General features: G+C 43.3%; 1 protein-coding gene across 1 annotated transcript; it reads right to left on the bottom strand.

The window, feature by feature from the left end:
* Positions 1-238: 238 nt before the first annotated feature.
* On the bottom strand, positions 239-10,821 carry PRSS58 (serine protease 58). The gene is made up of 5 exons (XM_049894595.1): positions 10,782-10,821; positions 6,860-7,001; positions 6,386-6,642; positions 476-615; positions 239-388 (listed from the first exon to the last, which is right to left on the bottom strand). Exons 1-5 carry the CDS (start codon positions 10,819-10,821, stop codon positions 239-241), a joined length of 729 nt encoding a protein of 242 aa, XP_049750552.1.
* Positions 10,822-14,255: the final 3,434 nt, after the last annotated feature.

Below are 14,255 nucleotides of genomic sequence, written 5' to 3'. Positions count from 1 at the left end.
ACACAATCCCCACTGCATAAACTTTGACCCTCTAAGGAGCATTGGGCTTGCCATCTTCATCTAAAGGGAAGAACGGTTGCCAGGGGAGTCCTAGCAGAGGTACATACAAGTCAGGACTCAGTCACCCACCCAAGTCAGCAGAAGCCAAACAGGGTTATGAGGCACCCCCTAAAGAGCCCATTCAGATTTAATTCTGGCCGGGCTGTGTCACATGGCCCGGAACTACTCCCATGGGGGCTCAGTGGTTTTGGATGATATTTTGGATCCAGGACATGTAGCTAAAGATTCTGGTGTAGATGGCAACATCTGCTCTCAGCACACACCCATCCGCAAAAGCCAGGATTCCATGGAGTGTCCCATTGCAGACTGCTGGGGCAGCCGTTACTTCCTGCAGGGAAAAAAGACACCAGGTTACCTTTCAGGCAAAAGACACAGGAGATAAAATGGGAAAATTGGGTCACTGAGAGCATACTACCTTGCAGGGCAGCCTCCTTCCAGGCACGATGCCCAGGCACAGCATGCTTTCTCGAATGCGGTGGGTTCTATAGGCATCCTGGCACTGCGCCTTGGGGATCACGGTGATGTTCACCCTCTGCATTGAGTTAGGGTCTTTGGCTACAGGAAAAAGAAATGTCAAACCAATAGTCCCTGAGTTCTCCTAATAGCTAGACACCAAACCTTCATTTTTCCTTTTCAGTATATTTTTCTTTCTCTGGGCAGAAAAGAGATCAAACACTTGAGAAATCAGCAGCTAAGGACATCATCAGATTAACAATTTCTTGTTATACTATCTCCTTAAAATGAAAGTTATATGTAAAAGGGAGACATCTCTGCAATGAAATGAAACAAATTACCTTAAAAAGTTTTGGAAATTTAAATATTCAAAGAGTGCACTTTGAGATGAGATTTTTAGTTTGAAGGAATTTAGAGGTCTCTAGCCAGGGCTGCTATTCATAAGGTTTTCACTGTCTAATGCTTTTCAGAAGTAGACTGCGGGTCCGTCTTCCTAGTCTGTCTTAGTCTGGAAGCTCGGTTGAAACCTGTCCTACATGGGTGACCCTGCTGGTATCTGAATACTGGTGGCATAGCTTCCAGCATCACACTAACACGCAAGCCCCCACAGTATGACAAACTGACAGACACGTGACATTGATCGAACATGCAATCAAGATGCATTGATAATTACTAGTGGCTGGAATGTGAATGTTGGAAACAAAGAAGAAGGATCAGTAGTTGGAAAATACGGCCTTGGTGAGAGAAACAATGTTGGAGATCGGATGATAGAATTTTACAAGACCAAAGACTTCTTCATTGCAAATACCTTCTTTCACCAACATAAACAGCGACTATACACATGGACCTCGCCAGATGGAACACACAGAAATCAAATTGGCTACATCTGTGGAAAGAGACAATGGAAAAGCTCAATATCATCAGTCAGAACAAGGCCAGGGGCTGACTGTGGAACAGGCCATCAATTGCCCATATGCAAGTTCAAGCTGAAACTGAAGAAAATCAGAGCAAGTCTATGAGAGCCAACATATGACCTTGAGCATATCCCACCTGAACTTAGAGACCATCTGAAGAATAGATTTGATGCATTGAATACTAGTGACCGAAGACCAAACAAGTTGTGGAATGACATCAAGGACATCATCCATGAAGAAAGCAGAAGATTACTGAAAAGACAGGAAAGAAAGAAAAGACCAAGATGGATATCAGAGGAGACTCTGAAACTTGCTCTTGAGCGTCTAGCAGCTAAAGCAAAACGAAGAATTGATGAAGTAAAATAACTGAACAGAAGATTTCAAAGGGCATCTCAAGAAGACAAAGTAAAGTATTATAATGACATGTGCAAAAAGCTGGAAATGGAAAACCAAAAGGGAAGAACACGCTCGGCGTTTCTCAAGCTGAAAGAACTGAAGAAAACATTCAAGCCTCGAGTTGCAATAGCGAAGGATTCCATGGGGAAAATTTAAATGACACAGGAAGCATCAAAAGAAGATTGAAGGAATACACAGAGTCATTATACCAAAAAGAATTAGTCGATATTCAACCATTTCAAGAGGTGGCATATGATCAGGAACTGATGGTACTGAAGGAAAAAGTCCAAGCTGCTCTGAAGGCATTGGCAAAAAACAAGGCTCCAGGAATTGATGAAATATCAGTTGAGATGTTTCAACAAACAGATGCAGCACTGGAGGTGCTCACTCGTCTATGCCAAGAGATATGGAAGACAGCTTCCTGGCCAACTGACTGGAAGAGATCCATATTTATGCCTATTCCCAAGAAAGGGGATACAACTGAATGTGGAAATTATAGAACAATATCATTAATATCACATGCAAGTAAAATTTTGCTGAAGATCATTCAAAAATGTCTGCAGCAGTATATTGACAGGCAACTGCCAGAAATTCAGGCTGGTTTCCGAAGAGGACGTGGAACCAGAGATATCATTGCTGATGTCAGATGGATACTGGCAGAAAGCAGAGAATACCAGGAGGATGTTTACCTGTGTTTTATTGACAATGCAAAGGCATTTGACTGTGTGGATCATAACAAACTATGGAAAAAATTGGGAAGAAGGAGAATTCCAGAACACTTAATTGTGCTCATGAGGAACCTTTACATAGATCAAGAGGCAGTTGTTCAGACAGAACAAGGGGATACTGATTGGTTTAAAGTCAGGAACGGTGTGTGTCAGGGTTGTATTCTTTCACCATACCTATCTAATCTGTATGCTGAACAAATAATATGAGAAGCTGGACTATATGAAGAAGAACAGGACATCAAGATTGGAGGAAGACTCGTTAACAACCTGCGTTATACAGATGACACAACCTTGCTTGCTGAAAGTGAAGAGGACTTGAAGCACTTACTAATGAAGATCAAAGACCACAGCCTTCAGTATGGATTACACCTCAACATAAAGAAAAGAAAAATCCTCACAACTGGACCAATGAGCAACATCATGATAAACGGAGAAAAGATTGAAGTTGTCAAGGATTTCATTTTCCTTGGATCCACAATCAACAGCCATGGAAGCAGCAGTCAAGAAATCAGAACATGCATTGCATTGGGTAAAGCTGCTGCAAAGGACTTCTTTAAAGTGTTGAAGAGCAAAGATGTCACTCTGAAGACTTAGGTGTGCCTGACCCAAGCCATGGTATTTTCAGTGGCATCATATGCATGCAAAAGCTGGACAATGAATAAGGAAGACCGAAGAAGAGTTGACATCTTTGAATTGTGGTGTTGGCGAAGAATATTGAATATACCATGGACTGCCAAAAGAACGAACAAATCTGTCTTGGAATAAGTGTGGTCAGAGTGTTCCTTAGAGGCAAGGATGGCAAGATTGCGTCTTACATATTTTGGAAATGTTGTCAGGAGGGATCCGTCTCTGGAGAAGGACATCATGCTTGGCAGAGTACAGAGTCAGCGGAAAAGAGGAAGACCCTCAAGCAGGTGAATTGACACAGTGGCTGCAACAATGAGCTCAAGCATAACAATGATTGGAAGGATGGCTCAGGACCAGGCAGTGTTTCATTCTGTTGTGCATAGGGTCACTATGAGTCAGAACTGACTCGATGGCACCTAACAACATCATCAATAACAAGCCAAGGCTAGGAAACCCTGGTGGTGTAGTGGTTAAGAGCTAGGGCTGCTGACCAAAAGGTCAGCAGTTCAAATCCACCAGGCACTCCTTGGAAACTCTGTGGGGCAGCTCCACTCTGTCCCGTAAGGTCGCTGTGAGTCAGACCCGACTCGACGGCAGTGGGTTTGGTTTTTGGTTTGGTTAGCTAGGGCTATGAACCGGTTTGTTCCAGTTCGAGCTCTTGCTGAGAATTTGCATTTTTAATAAGTTCCCCCCCCAAACCAAAACCAAACCCATTGCCATTGAGTCGATTTCCACTCATGGTGACCGTATGGGTTAGAATAGAACTGCCCCATAGAATTTCCGAGAAGCACCTGGTGGATTTGAACTGGCAAAGTCTTTGGTTAGCAGCCGTAGCACTTAACCACTATGCTGCCAACATTTCCACCAAGTTCCCAGGTGATGTTAATTCTGCTGGTTAGGGACCAATTCTAAGAACCACTAGAAGAGCAGTGGTTCTCAAAATTTATTATACTTCAGCATTGCCTGGGGATCTTGTTAAACTGTAGATTCTGATTCAGGATATCTGGGGTGTAAAGGCAAATTCTCAGCAGGGGTTCAAACCAGAACAGAACACCTCCAAGCCCTGTCTCTAGCCTATTTTTGGAGCCCTGGTGGCACAGTAGTTAAAGAGCTCAGCTGCTAACCAAAAGGTCGACAGTTCAAACCCATCAGCTGCTCCTCAGGAGAAAGATGGGGCAGTCTGCTCCAGCAGATTACAGCCTTGGAAACTCTACGGGACAGCCCTACTCTGTCCTACAGGGCCGATATGAGTGGGAATCAACCTGAGGGTAATGGTGGTTTTTTTTTTTTAGCCTAGTTTCTCATTTGTCAGGTCAAAAAACAAAAACAAATATTTCCTCACAAAACAAAACAAAAACTAAACCAAAAAAACACTCAAAGTAATTTGCTGAAAACCATACAGCTGGTAAGTGGCAAAACTAAGAGTTAAAACTGAATTTCCTGATTCTCAGTTCATGTTCTTTCCTTTAAATTGTTTTTGTTGTAGTTAAGTGCCTTTGGGTCGGTTTTTGACTCAGAGCGACCCCGTGTGAGCCTTTAAATTAAAGGTTCACAAACAGTGTGGGCTGTGCAGGTGTGTAAGAATGTTTTCCAAATCTGCAGCGAAATGAGAAGAACAAGAACTGAGTCTGATATATACCTGGGGTAGCTGTGCTTGCCCGGGACTCTTCTCTGGGAGGGAGGACTTCATTTAGAAATTTTGTTTTTCCAAACGGAGGTGTGTTTAGTTTAAATGTCTTTATTTGAAAATAACATTGGCAGTCTGTGTTGGTTTTTCTCAGTTGAAAACAACGTGTGTTTATTAGTTTGTGAAAATAAAGCCTTTGAGAACCTTTGTTTTGTTCTCCAGTCCAGCAATCGTTTCACGACTCAACAACTTCGCAGACATCGCCTCAGAAAATGCTTACGTAACTATCCATCAGCCAGATCAAAGTAAGCTTTATTTTTTATAATCATATCTTCCCCTCCCCCAAAGGGCATCATCCAGATTAATCCAACACCCTGTTTACTGGAGGGACATTTGGGTGTTTCTAAAAATCAAATTGACCCTCAAAGGATGAGGAATTTCTACTTCTTGACATAGTCAAGAAAATGTGCCCCAAGACCTGAGAGCATTTCCTAAAGAGCACTAAAACGGGTCTGTGTAACCTTGGCAGTCTGAGGACCAGGTACAGTTTTTTGGCTTCCACAAGCAGAAACTAAATGTGGATGGATGAATGTGGCCTGAGAGACTTGTTTAAAATGAGCTCCTTTTCCATATGGTGGAATCTACTACGTGACGTAGATTAAATATACTCAAATGAACTTACTCCTGAAGAAAGCCATACTAATAATTCTTCATAGAGGACTATGTCATTGTTCAAATTTGCTTATAGCTAACCCATCCCTCTTCCCCAGTACTTACCACTATCTCGATTAATAGCTACAAACATTTGATTAGAGTTTGCATGAAAATTTTGGGATGGGTTATCAGGCAGAAGTACAAAACTCAGAAAGAAAACAGAAAGCTGTCTTAATTTGTTCAAGGTTTTTTTTTTTTCATGGAATCTGAAACACAACAGCTGGAAGAAATCTTAGGTAGAAGAACATCTAGATCAGTAGCTTCAAATTATGTGTAGAAGACTTCCACTGATTAAAAACAAACAAATGACAGTCTCTGGTCAGATGTCTGAAGAAATGAGTGAATGCTTAGAACGTATCAATTAAAAGTGCCTCTTTCAGAAATACTTTTCTTAAACTTTCAACTAATTAACTCTATACAACCTTGCATAAGGAAAATCTGAGGACTTAGCGCATTATTATATGTGTGTTTGTCTTATGATTAATTCACTAATATTTATTTAATGGTATTTTAAGACCTTGTGTTGCCTTGTTGCCTAACTCAGTTTGGACATATCTGATTTAGTGTTGAGCCCAATTTTAGGGTCAGCTCCAAATGTGAAGGGACCTGCTGTAACACAATGAATTAGGGATGGAATTCAGAAGTCCTCTTTCTGCTAACTTCACGTCTACCGTGTATGGAAGCAAAGGTGGTGGAGGTAGTAGGGAAAGCCTGGAGGACTCTCTCAGCGAGGGTCAGGGAAAGGGACAGGAGGTGAGGAGGATGAATACAGAGGTTAGAGGAGAGGTGCACAAGCCAAGAGGAGAAGGCATAGAAGCACGTCTACTTCTGAGAGAAAAAGAAGATTTTGTCTTGAAGGCACTCACAGATATCACACAAGTCGTAGGCCCAGGTGGAGACAGTGCACATGGTGTTTTCAGGGACATCCTGGTGGGGAAGGTTGACCAGCTGCACATACTCATTGAGGTGGCTCTTCCTTTTCAGCTTGATTAACATGAGGTCATACTCAATGGAAGTGACTGTGAAGTATGGGTGGTGGATCATCTTCTCATAGCCTACCACTTGCAGATGGTTTTCACTCAGGTCTCCTGGGTTTGTGGCCCCCAAGACCACTGTTAGCTTCCTGGAACAACATGGATGTTCATGAGAGGACTTGACAGAGATGTCTTACCCCTCCTTATGGGCCTTTCTCAACTCCACCCCATGGACTTGTATCTCTATCACTGACCCTACCCAAAAGGCCTCCCTAACCCCATTCTACTGGGAGGTGATCCCAGGCAAGGGTTTGTTCCCACCTGAGAACCCCAAGTGTAGAGTGGCTGTGGAGGCCTGTCACTTACGGTAGGTTGCAGTGAGCTGATGTGATGACCCAGAGCGGGTGAACTAGGGCTCCAGTGCAGGGCAGATAATTTGATTTCAGGTAGACCAAGTAGGGAGGAGGGATGAGGTCATCTTCATAATCTGGATTGAAGGCCAAAGTAACTGGGAAAAGAGGCAGACACAGTACAATATAAGATTTATTGGGAATCACTGGAGAAACCGAAGGGAAAACTAAATGCTTTGAAAAAGCTCAGTGTTTTTTTATCTTAAGGCTCCAGCTTCCCTCTACCCTTCTTTCCAGCACTTTATCTACAAGCTAAATAATATACTGGCTTAATTTGCTCTAAAATATGAAGAAACATGATAGACACCCATCTGTTTCAAAGGGTAAAATGTATTTTCTTTTTTAATTATCAATAAATATTTTCTCAAATTTAAATCCCAGGTTTCTTAAATATCTTCCACAATTCAGGGAGCACTACATTAAATCAGCTCATTGGAATGCTTTGGCAAATCTTATTCATTTCTCCCAATACCATTGAGAGGTAGGCAACATGGGTCTTACCTTCATTTTATACATAAAGAAACTGAAACTGAGAAACACAGGAACTAAGATGACAGTAACTAGTAGACCTTCGGCCATCCGACTCAAGGCTTCAATGATTTTCCTTTTCTTTATTTTTTTTCTTAAATTTTCTACAGCGAGTGTGTATTATTATTTTTTCATTTATTTTTATTCTTTAAAAAATTATTTATTTTATTGTTGAGAATATACACAGCAAAGCATACACCAGTTCAACAGTTTCTACATATACAATTCAGTGACACTAAGTACATTCTTCGAGTTGTGCAACCATTCTCACCCTCCTTCTCTGAGTTTTTCCTCCCCTATTAACATAAACTTACTGCCCCCTAAGCTTCCTATCTAATCCTTTGAGTTGCTGTTGTCAGTTTGATCCCATATAGGTAGTTCTTAAAAGAGAATAATGCTCAAGGCAGACATTCTTTACTGGTTAAGCTAAACTATTGTTGGTTTTAAGAATACTTCGGGGGATATTTTGGTTTAAGGTTTGAAGATTATCTCGGGGCAATAGTTTTAGGGATTCATCCAGCGTCCATGGCTCCAGAAAATCTGGAGTCCATGATAATTTGTAATTATGGTCTACATTTTCACCCTTTTGATCAGGATTCCTCTATAGAATCCTTGGTCAAAATGTTCTGTAATGGTAACCCAGCACCATCCAATTCTTCTGGTCTCATAGTAAAGGTGGCAGTTGTTCATAGAAGCAGTTAGCCACACATTCCATATCCCCCTCCTGTTCCTGACACTCCTTTGTCCTTGATTGCTCCAGGTGAATAGAGACCAATTGTGCCTCAGAGGGCCACTACGAAGCTTTTAAGACCCCCAGAAGTATGCAGCGAACTAGGAGGTAGAATAGAAGCACTAAACATGTTATTAGGCCAATTAACTGGGATATCCCATGAACCCATGACCCTCAACCTCCAAATCAAGGGACCAAATCCCATGAGGTTTTTGGTTGTACATATGCTTATAAAAGTAGCCTCAACAGCTACTTTTTTTTTTTTGTAGTTGTTATAAATACATCTATCACGCAACTTTTGCCAATTCATAGGTGTACAACTTTTTATAGGTGTACAACTTACAGCAATTACATTATTTGGCTGTGTATTACTTTTTACTCAGATAAAAATAACTAGAAAATGTAAGAATCATCTCTTAGGTGCTTGAAAAAAGAACTAACAAAAGAAAATGAGAACATGTTTCATCATGATATCTTTCATGAGTGTCTTTACCACACTCCCTTTCCTCTCTGACCTCCAGAGAAAATCTCCTCATCCTTCAAGGGCCAGCCCAGTACTGTACCCTGTGTATCATCTCTGACCACAGCAACACAGCAATGATTTCTCTCCTGCCCTCTCTACTGGTACCATCACTATCCAAAACAATCCATTGGCTCCTAGACACAGTCTGCATTATATTGTCATTTCTATTTTATTTTTGTATAGTCTTTCTTGTAAAACTTTTAGAGGGTAAGGATCATGTTTATACTTAACTGAGTCCACTAAATTACCTGCTATGGACTTTAAGACTTCAGGAAGAGACAGTGGGACAGAAACAGACCATTCAAGAATGGCATGTGTGTTTTTGGACACTAGGGCTGGCCAGATGACCACCGGGCTTTCTGGCCACTGAAACAAAAAGTGATACATCTAAAATATATGACACTATGACCATAATAACAACAATGGGAGGCAAAATCATATAGATACCATTAAAAGAAGAGACCAAATAAGAGACTCTGAGAGAGGAAAAACAATCATTCCACAAATAAATCAATGTTGGTCACCTAATATATTGGGTAAATCTGCTGCAAAGGACCTCTTCAAAGTGTTGAAGAGCAAAGATGTCACCTTGGAGACTAAGGTGCGCCTGACCCAAGCCATGTTATTTTCAATCGCATGATATGCATGTGAAAGCTGGACAATGAATAAGGAAGGCCAAAGAAGAGTTTGGGCCTTTGAATTGTGACATGGGCGAAGAATGTTGAATATACCACGGACTGCCAAAAGAACGAACAAATCTATCTTAGAAGAAGTACAGCCAGAATGCTCCTTAGAGGCAAGGATGGCAAGACTGCGTCTCACATACTTTGGACATGTTGTCAGGAGGGATCAGTCCCTGGAGAAGGACATCATGCTTGGCAGAGTACAGGGTCAGCAGAAAAGAGGAAGACCCTCAATGAGGTGGATTGACACAGTGGCTGCAACAATAAGCTCAAGCATAACAATGATTGTAAGGATGGCGCAGGACCGGGCAGTGTTTTGTTCTGTTGTGCATAGAGTCGCTATGAGTCAGAATCGACTCAATGGCACCTAACAACAACAACAACAATATATGCCAGGCTCTGTTCTAGGTGTTTGGAATGTAACAATGAACAAAGCAGAGAAGGTCTCCTGCTCTGGTACATTCTAATGAGTACAAGCATTCAATAATAATAAAACATGGTACATAAGTAAATTATACACATGTTATAAGGTGATAAGTGTGATGGAAAAAAATTTAGGGCAGGAAAAGAGAGAAAGGCAGTACCAGATGTGTGTGTGTGTGTGTGTATTCAAGAGTTTATGTGCATGTGAGTGTGTGCTCAGGTGCATGCATGTGTGTGTCTGTGTCTTGGAGTTCTCCACTGATTGAAACAGGGGACCACTCAGGATCTTGTATAAAGGAATGATGAGAATTTCCTTACAGAGAACTGTAGGGTGTAGAGTATAGAAGCAGAGAGGCCTGTTAGGAAAATAATCTGATAATTCAGGCAAGAGGTGGTGGCTTAGAGCCTAGTAAGCAATGGGAAAGGAGTTCTGTTGGCACAGTGGTTAAGCACTCAGCTGCTAACTGAAAAGTCGGAGGTTCCAACCCACCAGCCACTCCCCGGGAGAAAGATGGGGCAATCTGCTTCCTTAAAGATTACAGCCTTGGAAACTCTATAGGGCAGTTCTACTCTATCCTGAAGAGTTGCTGTGAGTCAGAATTGACTCAACAGTAATGGAGTGGTTGGTTGGGGACATGTTTAGAGGATAGTGTCAACAAGATTTTTCAAATAGGTTGAATGTGGGATGCAAGAGAAAGAGAGGGTTTGCAGATGACGCCAGGGTTTCTGCCTGAGACCCTGAAATCACGCCTGGGAAGCCATGCCTTTGAAATCATGCCCCCACTGCTTATGCTCCTGTCCAGCATGCATCCTGCTCTAGATGGACCCAGGCCCAGGTCACAGAAGGGAACCTGATGGGATGGCAACAATGAGGGGTGGAAAGTCAGCCTTGCACCTGAAGTGTGGAACTTTGCCCCATTTTTACCCATCTTTCTCACTTTCCCCAGGATTTCTCCTTGTCAAGTAGAAAGAGGAATGCACTGGTGCTCACCTGGCAGGCTCAATAGGGCCCAGAGGAAGGTCAACTTCATCATGGTGTTCAAAGCCTTTCAAGGGATAGATAAGATAAACTCAGGTCTCCGGAAGCAAGAGGGCGAGAACAGGGTAAATAAGACAGAGCAAGAATTGGTCCTGGGGAAGACAGGAAATATCCTCTGAATCCTGTCAGTGGAAGGACACCGTTCCAGAAGATATATCCATTAGGTGAGAACGGATGGTACCAGGTGTCCCAGGGGCCAGAGCAGAGGTCAGATGACTTGGTCTGACCTGGAAAGAATGGTTCTGGAATTCAGAGTTTTACCCTCCTTCTTCATGGAAGAAAGTACCTAACCTGGGAAAAGTGGATGCTCATAGTGCCTACACAGACGTCTCCTCTCTGGCCTCCCCTTTGTCAAACCTGAAGGCAGATCCCCCGCTGGACCGCATGTGGGGTGCTGACCCCTCCCATCTGTGTGATGCTAGTCCCCATTTGTGTGACATTGACACTTACCTCCACTGGACACATCACCCAGTCCTTTGAGCTGACCTCTCTCCCTCTGCCTGACATGAAGTCCTCTCATTCAACCAACCGACCAGCCAACCAACCAGTCAACCAACCAATCCAACCAATCAATCAACCAACCAACCCAACCAATCAAGCAGCCAGCCAGCCAACCAACCAAATCAGTAGTATATGTTATGTGTCTAACTTCCACTTGGTTCTGTGCTTAGTGTTGGGATAAAAAAAAAAAAAAAAACCTCATTTTAATGACCCCATTCCCACCTTTAAGGAGCTTACAGACTAGTGGGAAGCAAAGGTACATAAACAGGCAGTTACAATACAGTGTATTCAGAGCTAAAAATCCAGCTGTGCCTTAGAGCCAGAGTTAAGGACATCTCTTCAGCCTGCATGGTGTGTAAGAAAGGGGTGCCTTGAAGTTATACTTGACCTGGATCTTAGGGGAGGGGGGGATATTTATCACAGAAAGAAGAGAGAGAGAAAAAAAAAGGTTCAAGGGGAGGGAGAGCATTGACAAAGACATTGTCTTAGCCGCCTAGGGCTGTGGTAACAAAATACCACAAAGTAGGAGACTTTAAAGAGCAGAAATTTATTTTCTCATCATTCTGGACACTGAATGTCCAAATTAGGGCCTCTGCCATGTCGGTCCCTTATGTGGGCCTCTCTCCTAGTTTCTGGTAGCTGCAGCAATCCTAGGCATTCCTTTGCTGCTTAAAGATGTATCTGCCTCTGTCATCACATGGTATCTCCCCCTCTGTGTGTCTCCATAACTGTTTTCACTTTTATAAGACACTTAGAAGGGATCAGGACTCACCCTACTCTGGCATGGCTGCATTAACTTAACCGATTACTTCTGAAAACAAACAAACAAACAATTTCCAAAAAAAGGTCACATTCACAGGTACCAGGGTTAGGGTTTCGACCTATCTTTTTGGGGGACACAACTCAATCTATAACAGATGTGTTACTTGAGAATGTATGTAGGCTGAGCGAAAAGTGGAACAGAGAGCCCATTAAATCCATTGCCGACAAGTTGATTCTGGCCCTATAGGACAGAGTAGAGCTGCCCCATAGGGTTTCCAAGGAGCAGGTGGTGGATTCAAACTGCCAACCTTTGGTTAGTAGCCAAGCTTTTAACCACTGTGCCACCAGGGCTCGGAAACAGAGAAGGAGATGCTTAACATATAGGAGATGGAAGGACGAGTTGTTCACACAAGATCCTGGTGTTAGGTGAGATTATGTGCACGTGGCAGGGATTAGCCATGAGCAGAAGGGAGAGCCTCCTCTGAGCCCGGAGGACAGGAAAGAAGGCAGGTGAAAAAGAGAATCATTTGAAGGTGGAAGAGGCAGAAGAAAATGACTGATTTGGAGCCTGTCCATCTCTATTTTCTCTGTGAAAGGGAAGGCAAAGCCACATGCTGACTGCTGGGTAAGACTGTACATGAGGGGGCAGTGTAGGCCAGGAATGACATGCCCTGCTGGGCTGATGGCTTAACTGAGACCAATAATGAATTGTAGTGTCAGCAATATGTGATCTTTCTCCAGCTGCACATACAGGTGAGTATGGGAGGAATTAGGCATGATGAGTTGTAGGGTTGGTTCAGGGTTTTAGCTTTCAAGACATATGTGATGAAAGGAAAAAGAGGTTTGGGATCAGAGATCCCGGGTTTCGGGTGGCAGCCAGCTTGTCAGATGAGGGTTGTTTTCCCTTGACAGTGGCAGGATCCTAATCTGAGAGTGGCACTGAGGAGTAGACAGTGCTGCCCCGCAGCCTCACACCTCTGTCTGCCCTTGTCATGGATTGCATTATGTACCCCCCCAAAACGCGTGTAACAGCTTGGTTAGGTCATGATTCCTAGTATTCTGTGGTTGTCCTCCATTTTGTGATTGTGATTTTATGTTAAAGAGGATTAAGGTGGGATTGTAACACCCTTACCAGGTCATATCCCTGATCCAATGTAAAGAGAGCTTCCCTGGGATGTGGCCTGCACCACCTTTTACTTCTAAAGAGATGAAAGGAAAGGGAAGCTAGCAGAGAGGGGAGACCTCATACCACCAAGAAATCAGCACCGGAAGCAGAGCATGTTCTTTGAACCTGAGGTTCCTGCACTGAGATGCTCCCAGGCCAAGGGAAGACTGATGACAAGGACCTTCTTCCAGGGCCAACACAGAAAGAAAGCCTTCCCCTGGAGCCAGTGCCCTGAATTCTGGCTTCTAGCCTACTGGACTGTGAAAGAATAAATTTCTCTTTGTTAAAGTCATCCACTTGTGGTATTTCAGTTATAGCAGCACTAGATGACCACGACAACCCTCATGCCCAGGCTGTTTGGAAAGCAGAAGGGAGGCCTGCCCCTGACAGAGTGCAGAAGATGCACTGATCCCCAGAAGGAGCTGAGGCTCAGGTGAAGTAGGGTCCTGGAGAGAGGTCTCCATGAGGAGGGAGAAAGTGTAGGTGGGTGTGTACAGGAGTCAATCAGTGAGCAGGGCTTAGAGGGGATTGAGTTGGCAGGACCGGGAGGACAGGGCAGGTAAATAAAAGACAGAAGCAAGGGGAGAAAGCAGAACGAGGCTGCTGGAGAAGACAGGCAAACAGAAGGGCTTGCAGTTTGGATGGGGCCAAAGACTACAGGAAAACGAAAGAAAATCCCAAACCCATTTTCCTCAAGTCGATTTTGACTCACGGTGACCCTGTGTGTGTCACAGTAGAACTGCTCCGTAGGGTGTCATTAGCTGTCACCTTTTGAAAGCAGATCAACAGACTTTTCTTCCAAGATGCCTCTGGGTGGACTTAAACTGCCAACTTGTCGGTTAGTAGCCTAGCACTTAACTAATATGAGAGCAGAGACGATTTTTGTGTGTCAGAACAAATCGTGGGCCTCAGACTTAGCCCAGCTCTACGGTTTGCTTTAGTGGGGGAAGAAAAGTATCCACCGGGGCTCTCAGTCATCTGGTACTGCCCAGTCATTG

This window comes from Elephas maximus, chromosome 8 (assembly GCF_024166365.1).
Source record: "Elephas maximus indicus isolate mEleMax1 chromosome 8, mEleMax1 primary haplotype, whole genome shotgun sequence".
NCBI lineage: Eukaryota > Metazoa > Chordata > Mammalia > Proboscidea > Elephantidae > Elephas > Elephas maximus.
This window is presented reverse-complemented; position numbering and strand designations above follow the sequence as displayed.

Bases quoted from the DNA above. Each gene is read 5' to 3' on its own strand.
- PRSS58 (XM_049894595.1), bottom strand. From the start codon at position 10,821: ATGAAGTTGACCTTCCTCTGGGCCCTATTGAGCCTGCCAG. The intron at 7,002-10,781 runs GTGAGCACCAGT...CTCTTTTCCCAG, and splicing joins GGCCCTATTGAGCCTGCCAG to TTACTTTGGCCTTCAATCCA. The intron at 616-6,385 runs GTGAGTGCCTTC...TTTTTCCTGTAG, and splicing joins CTACGACTTGTGTGATATCT to CCAAAGACCCTAACTCAATG.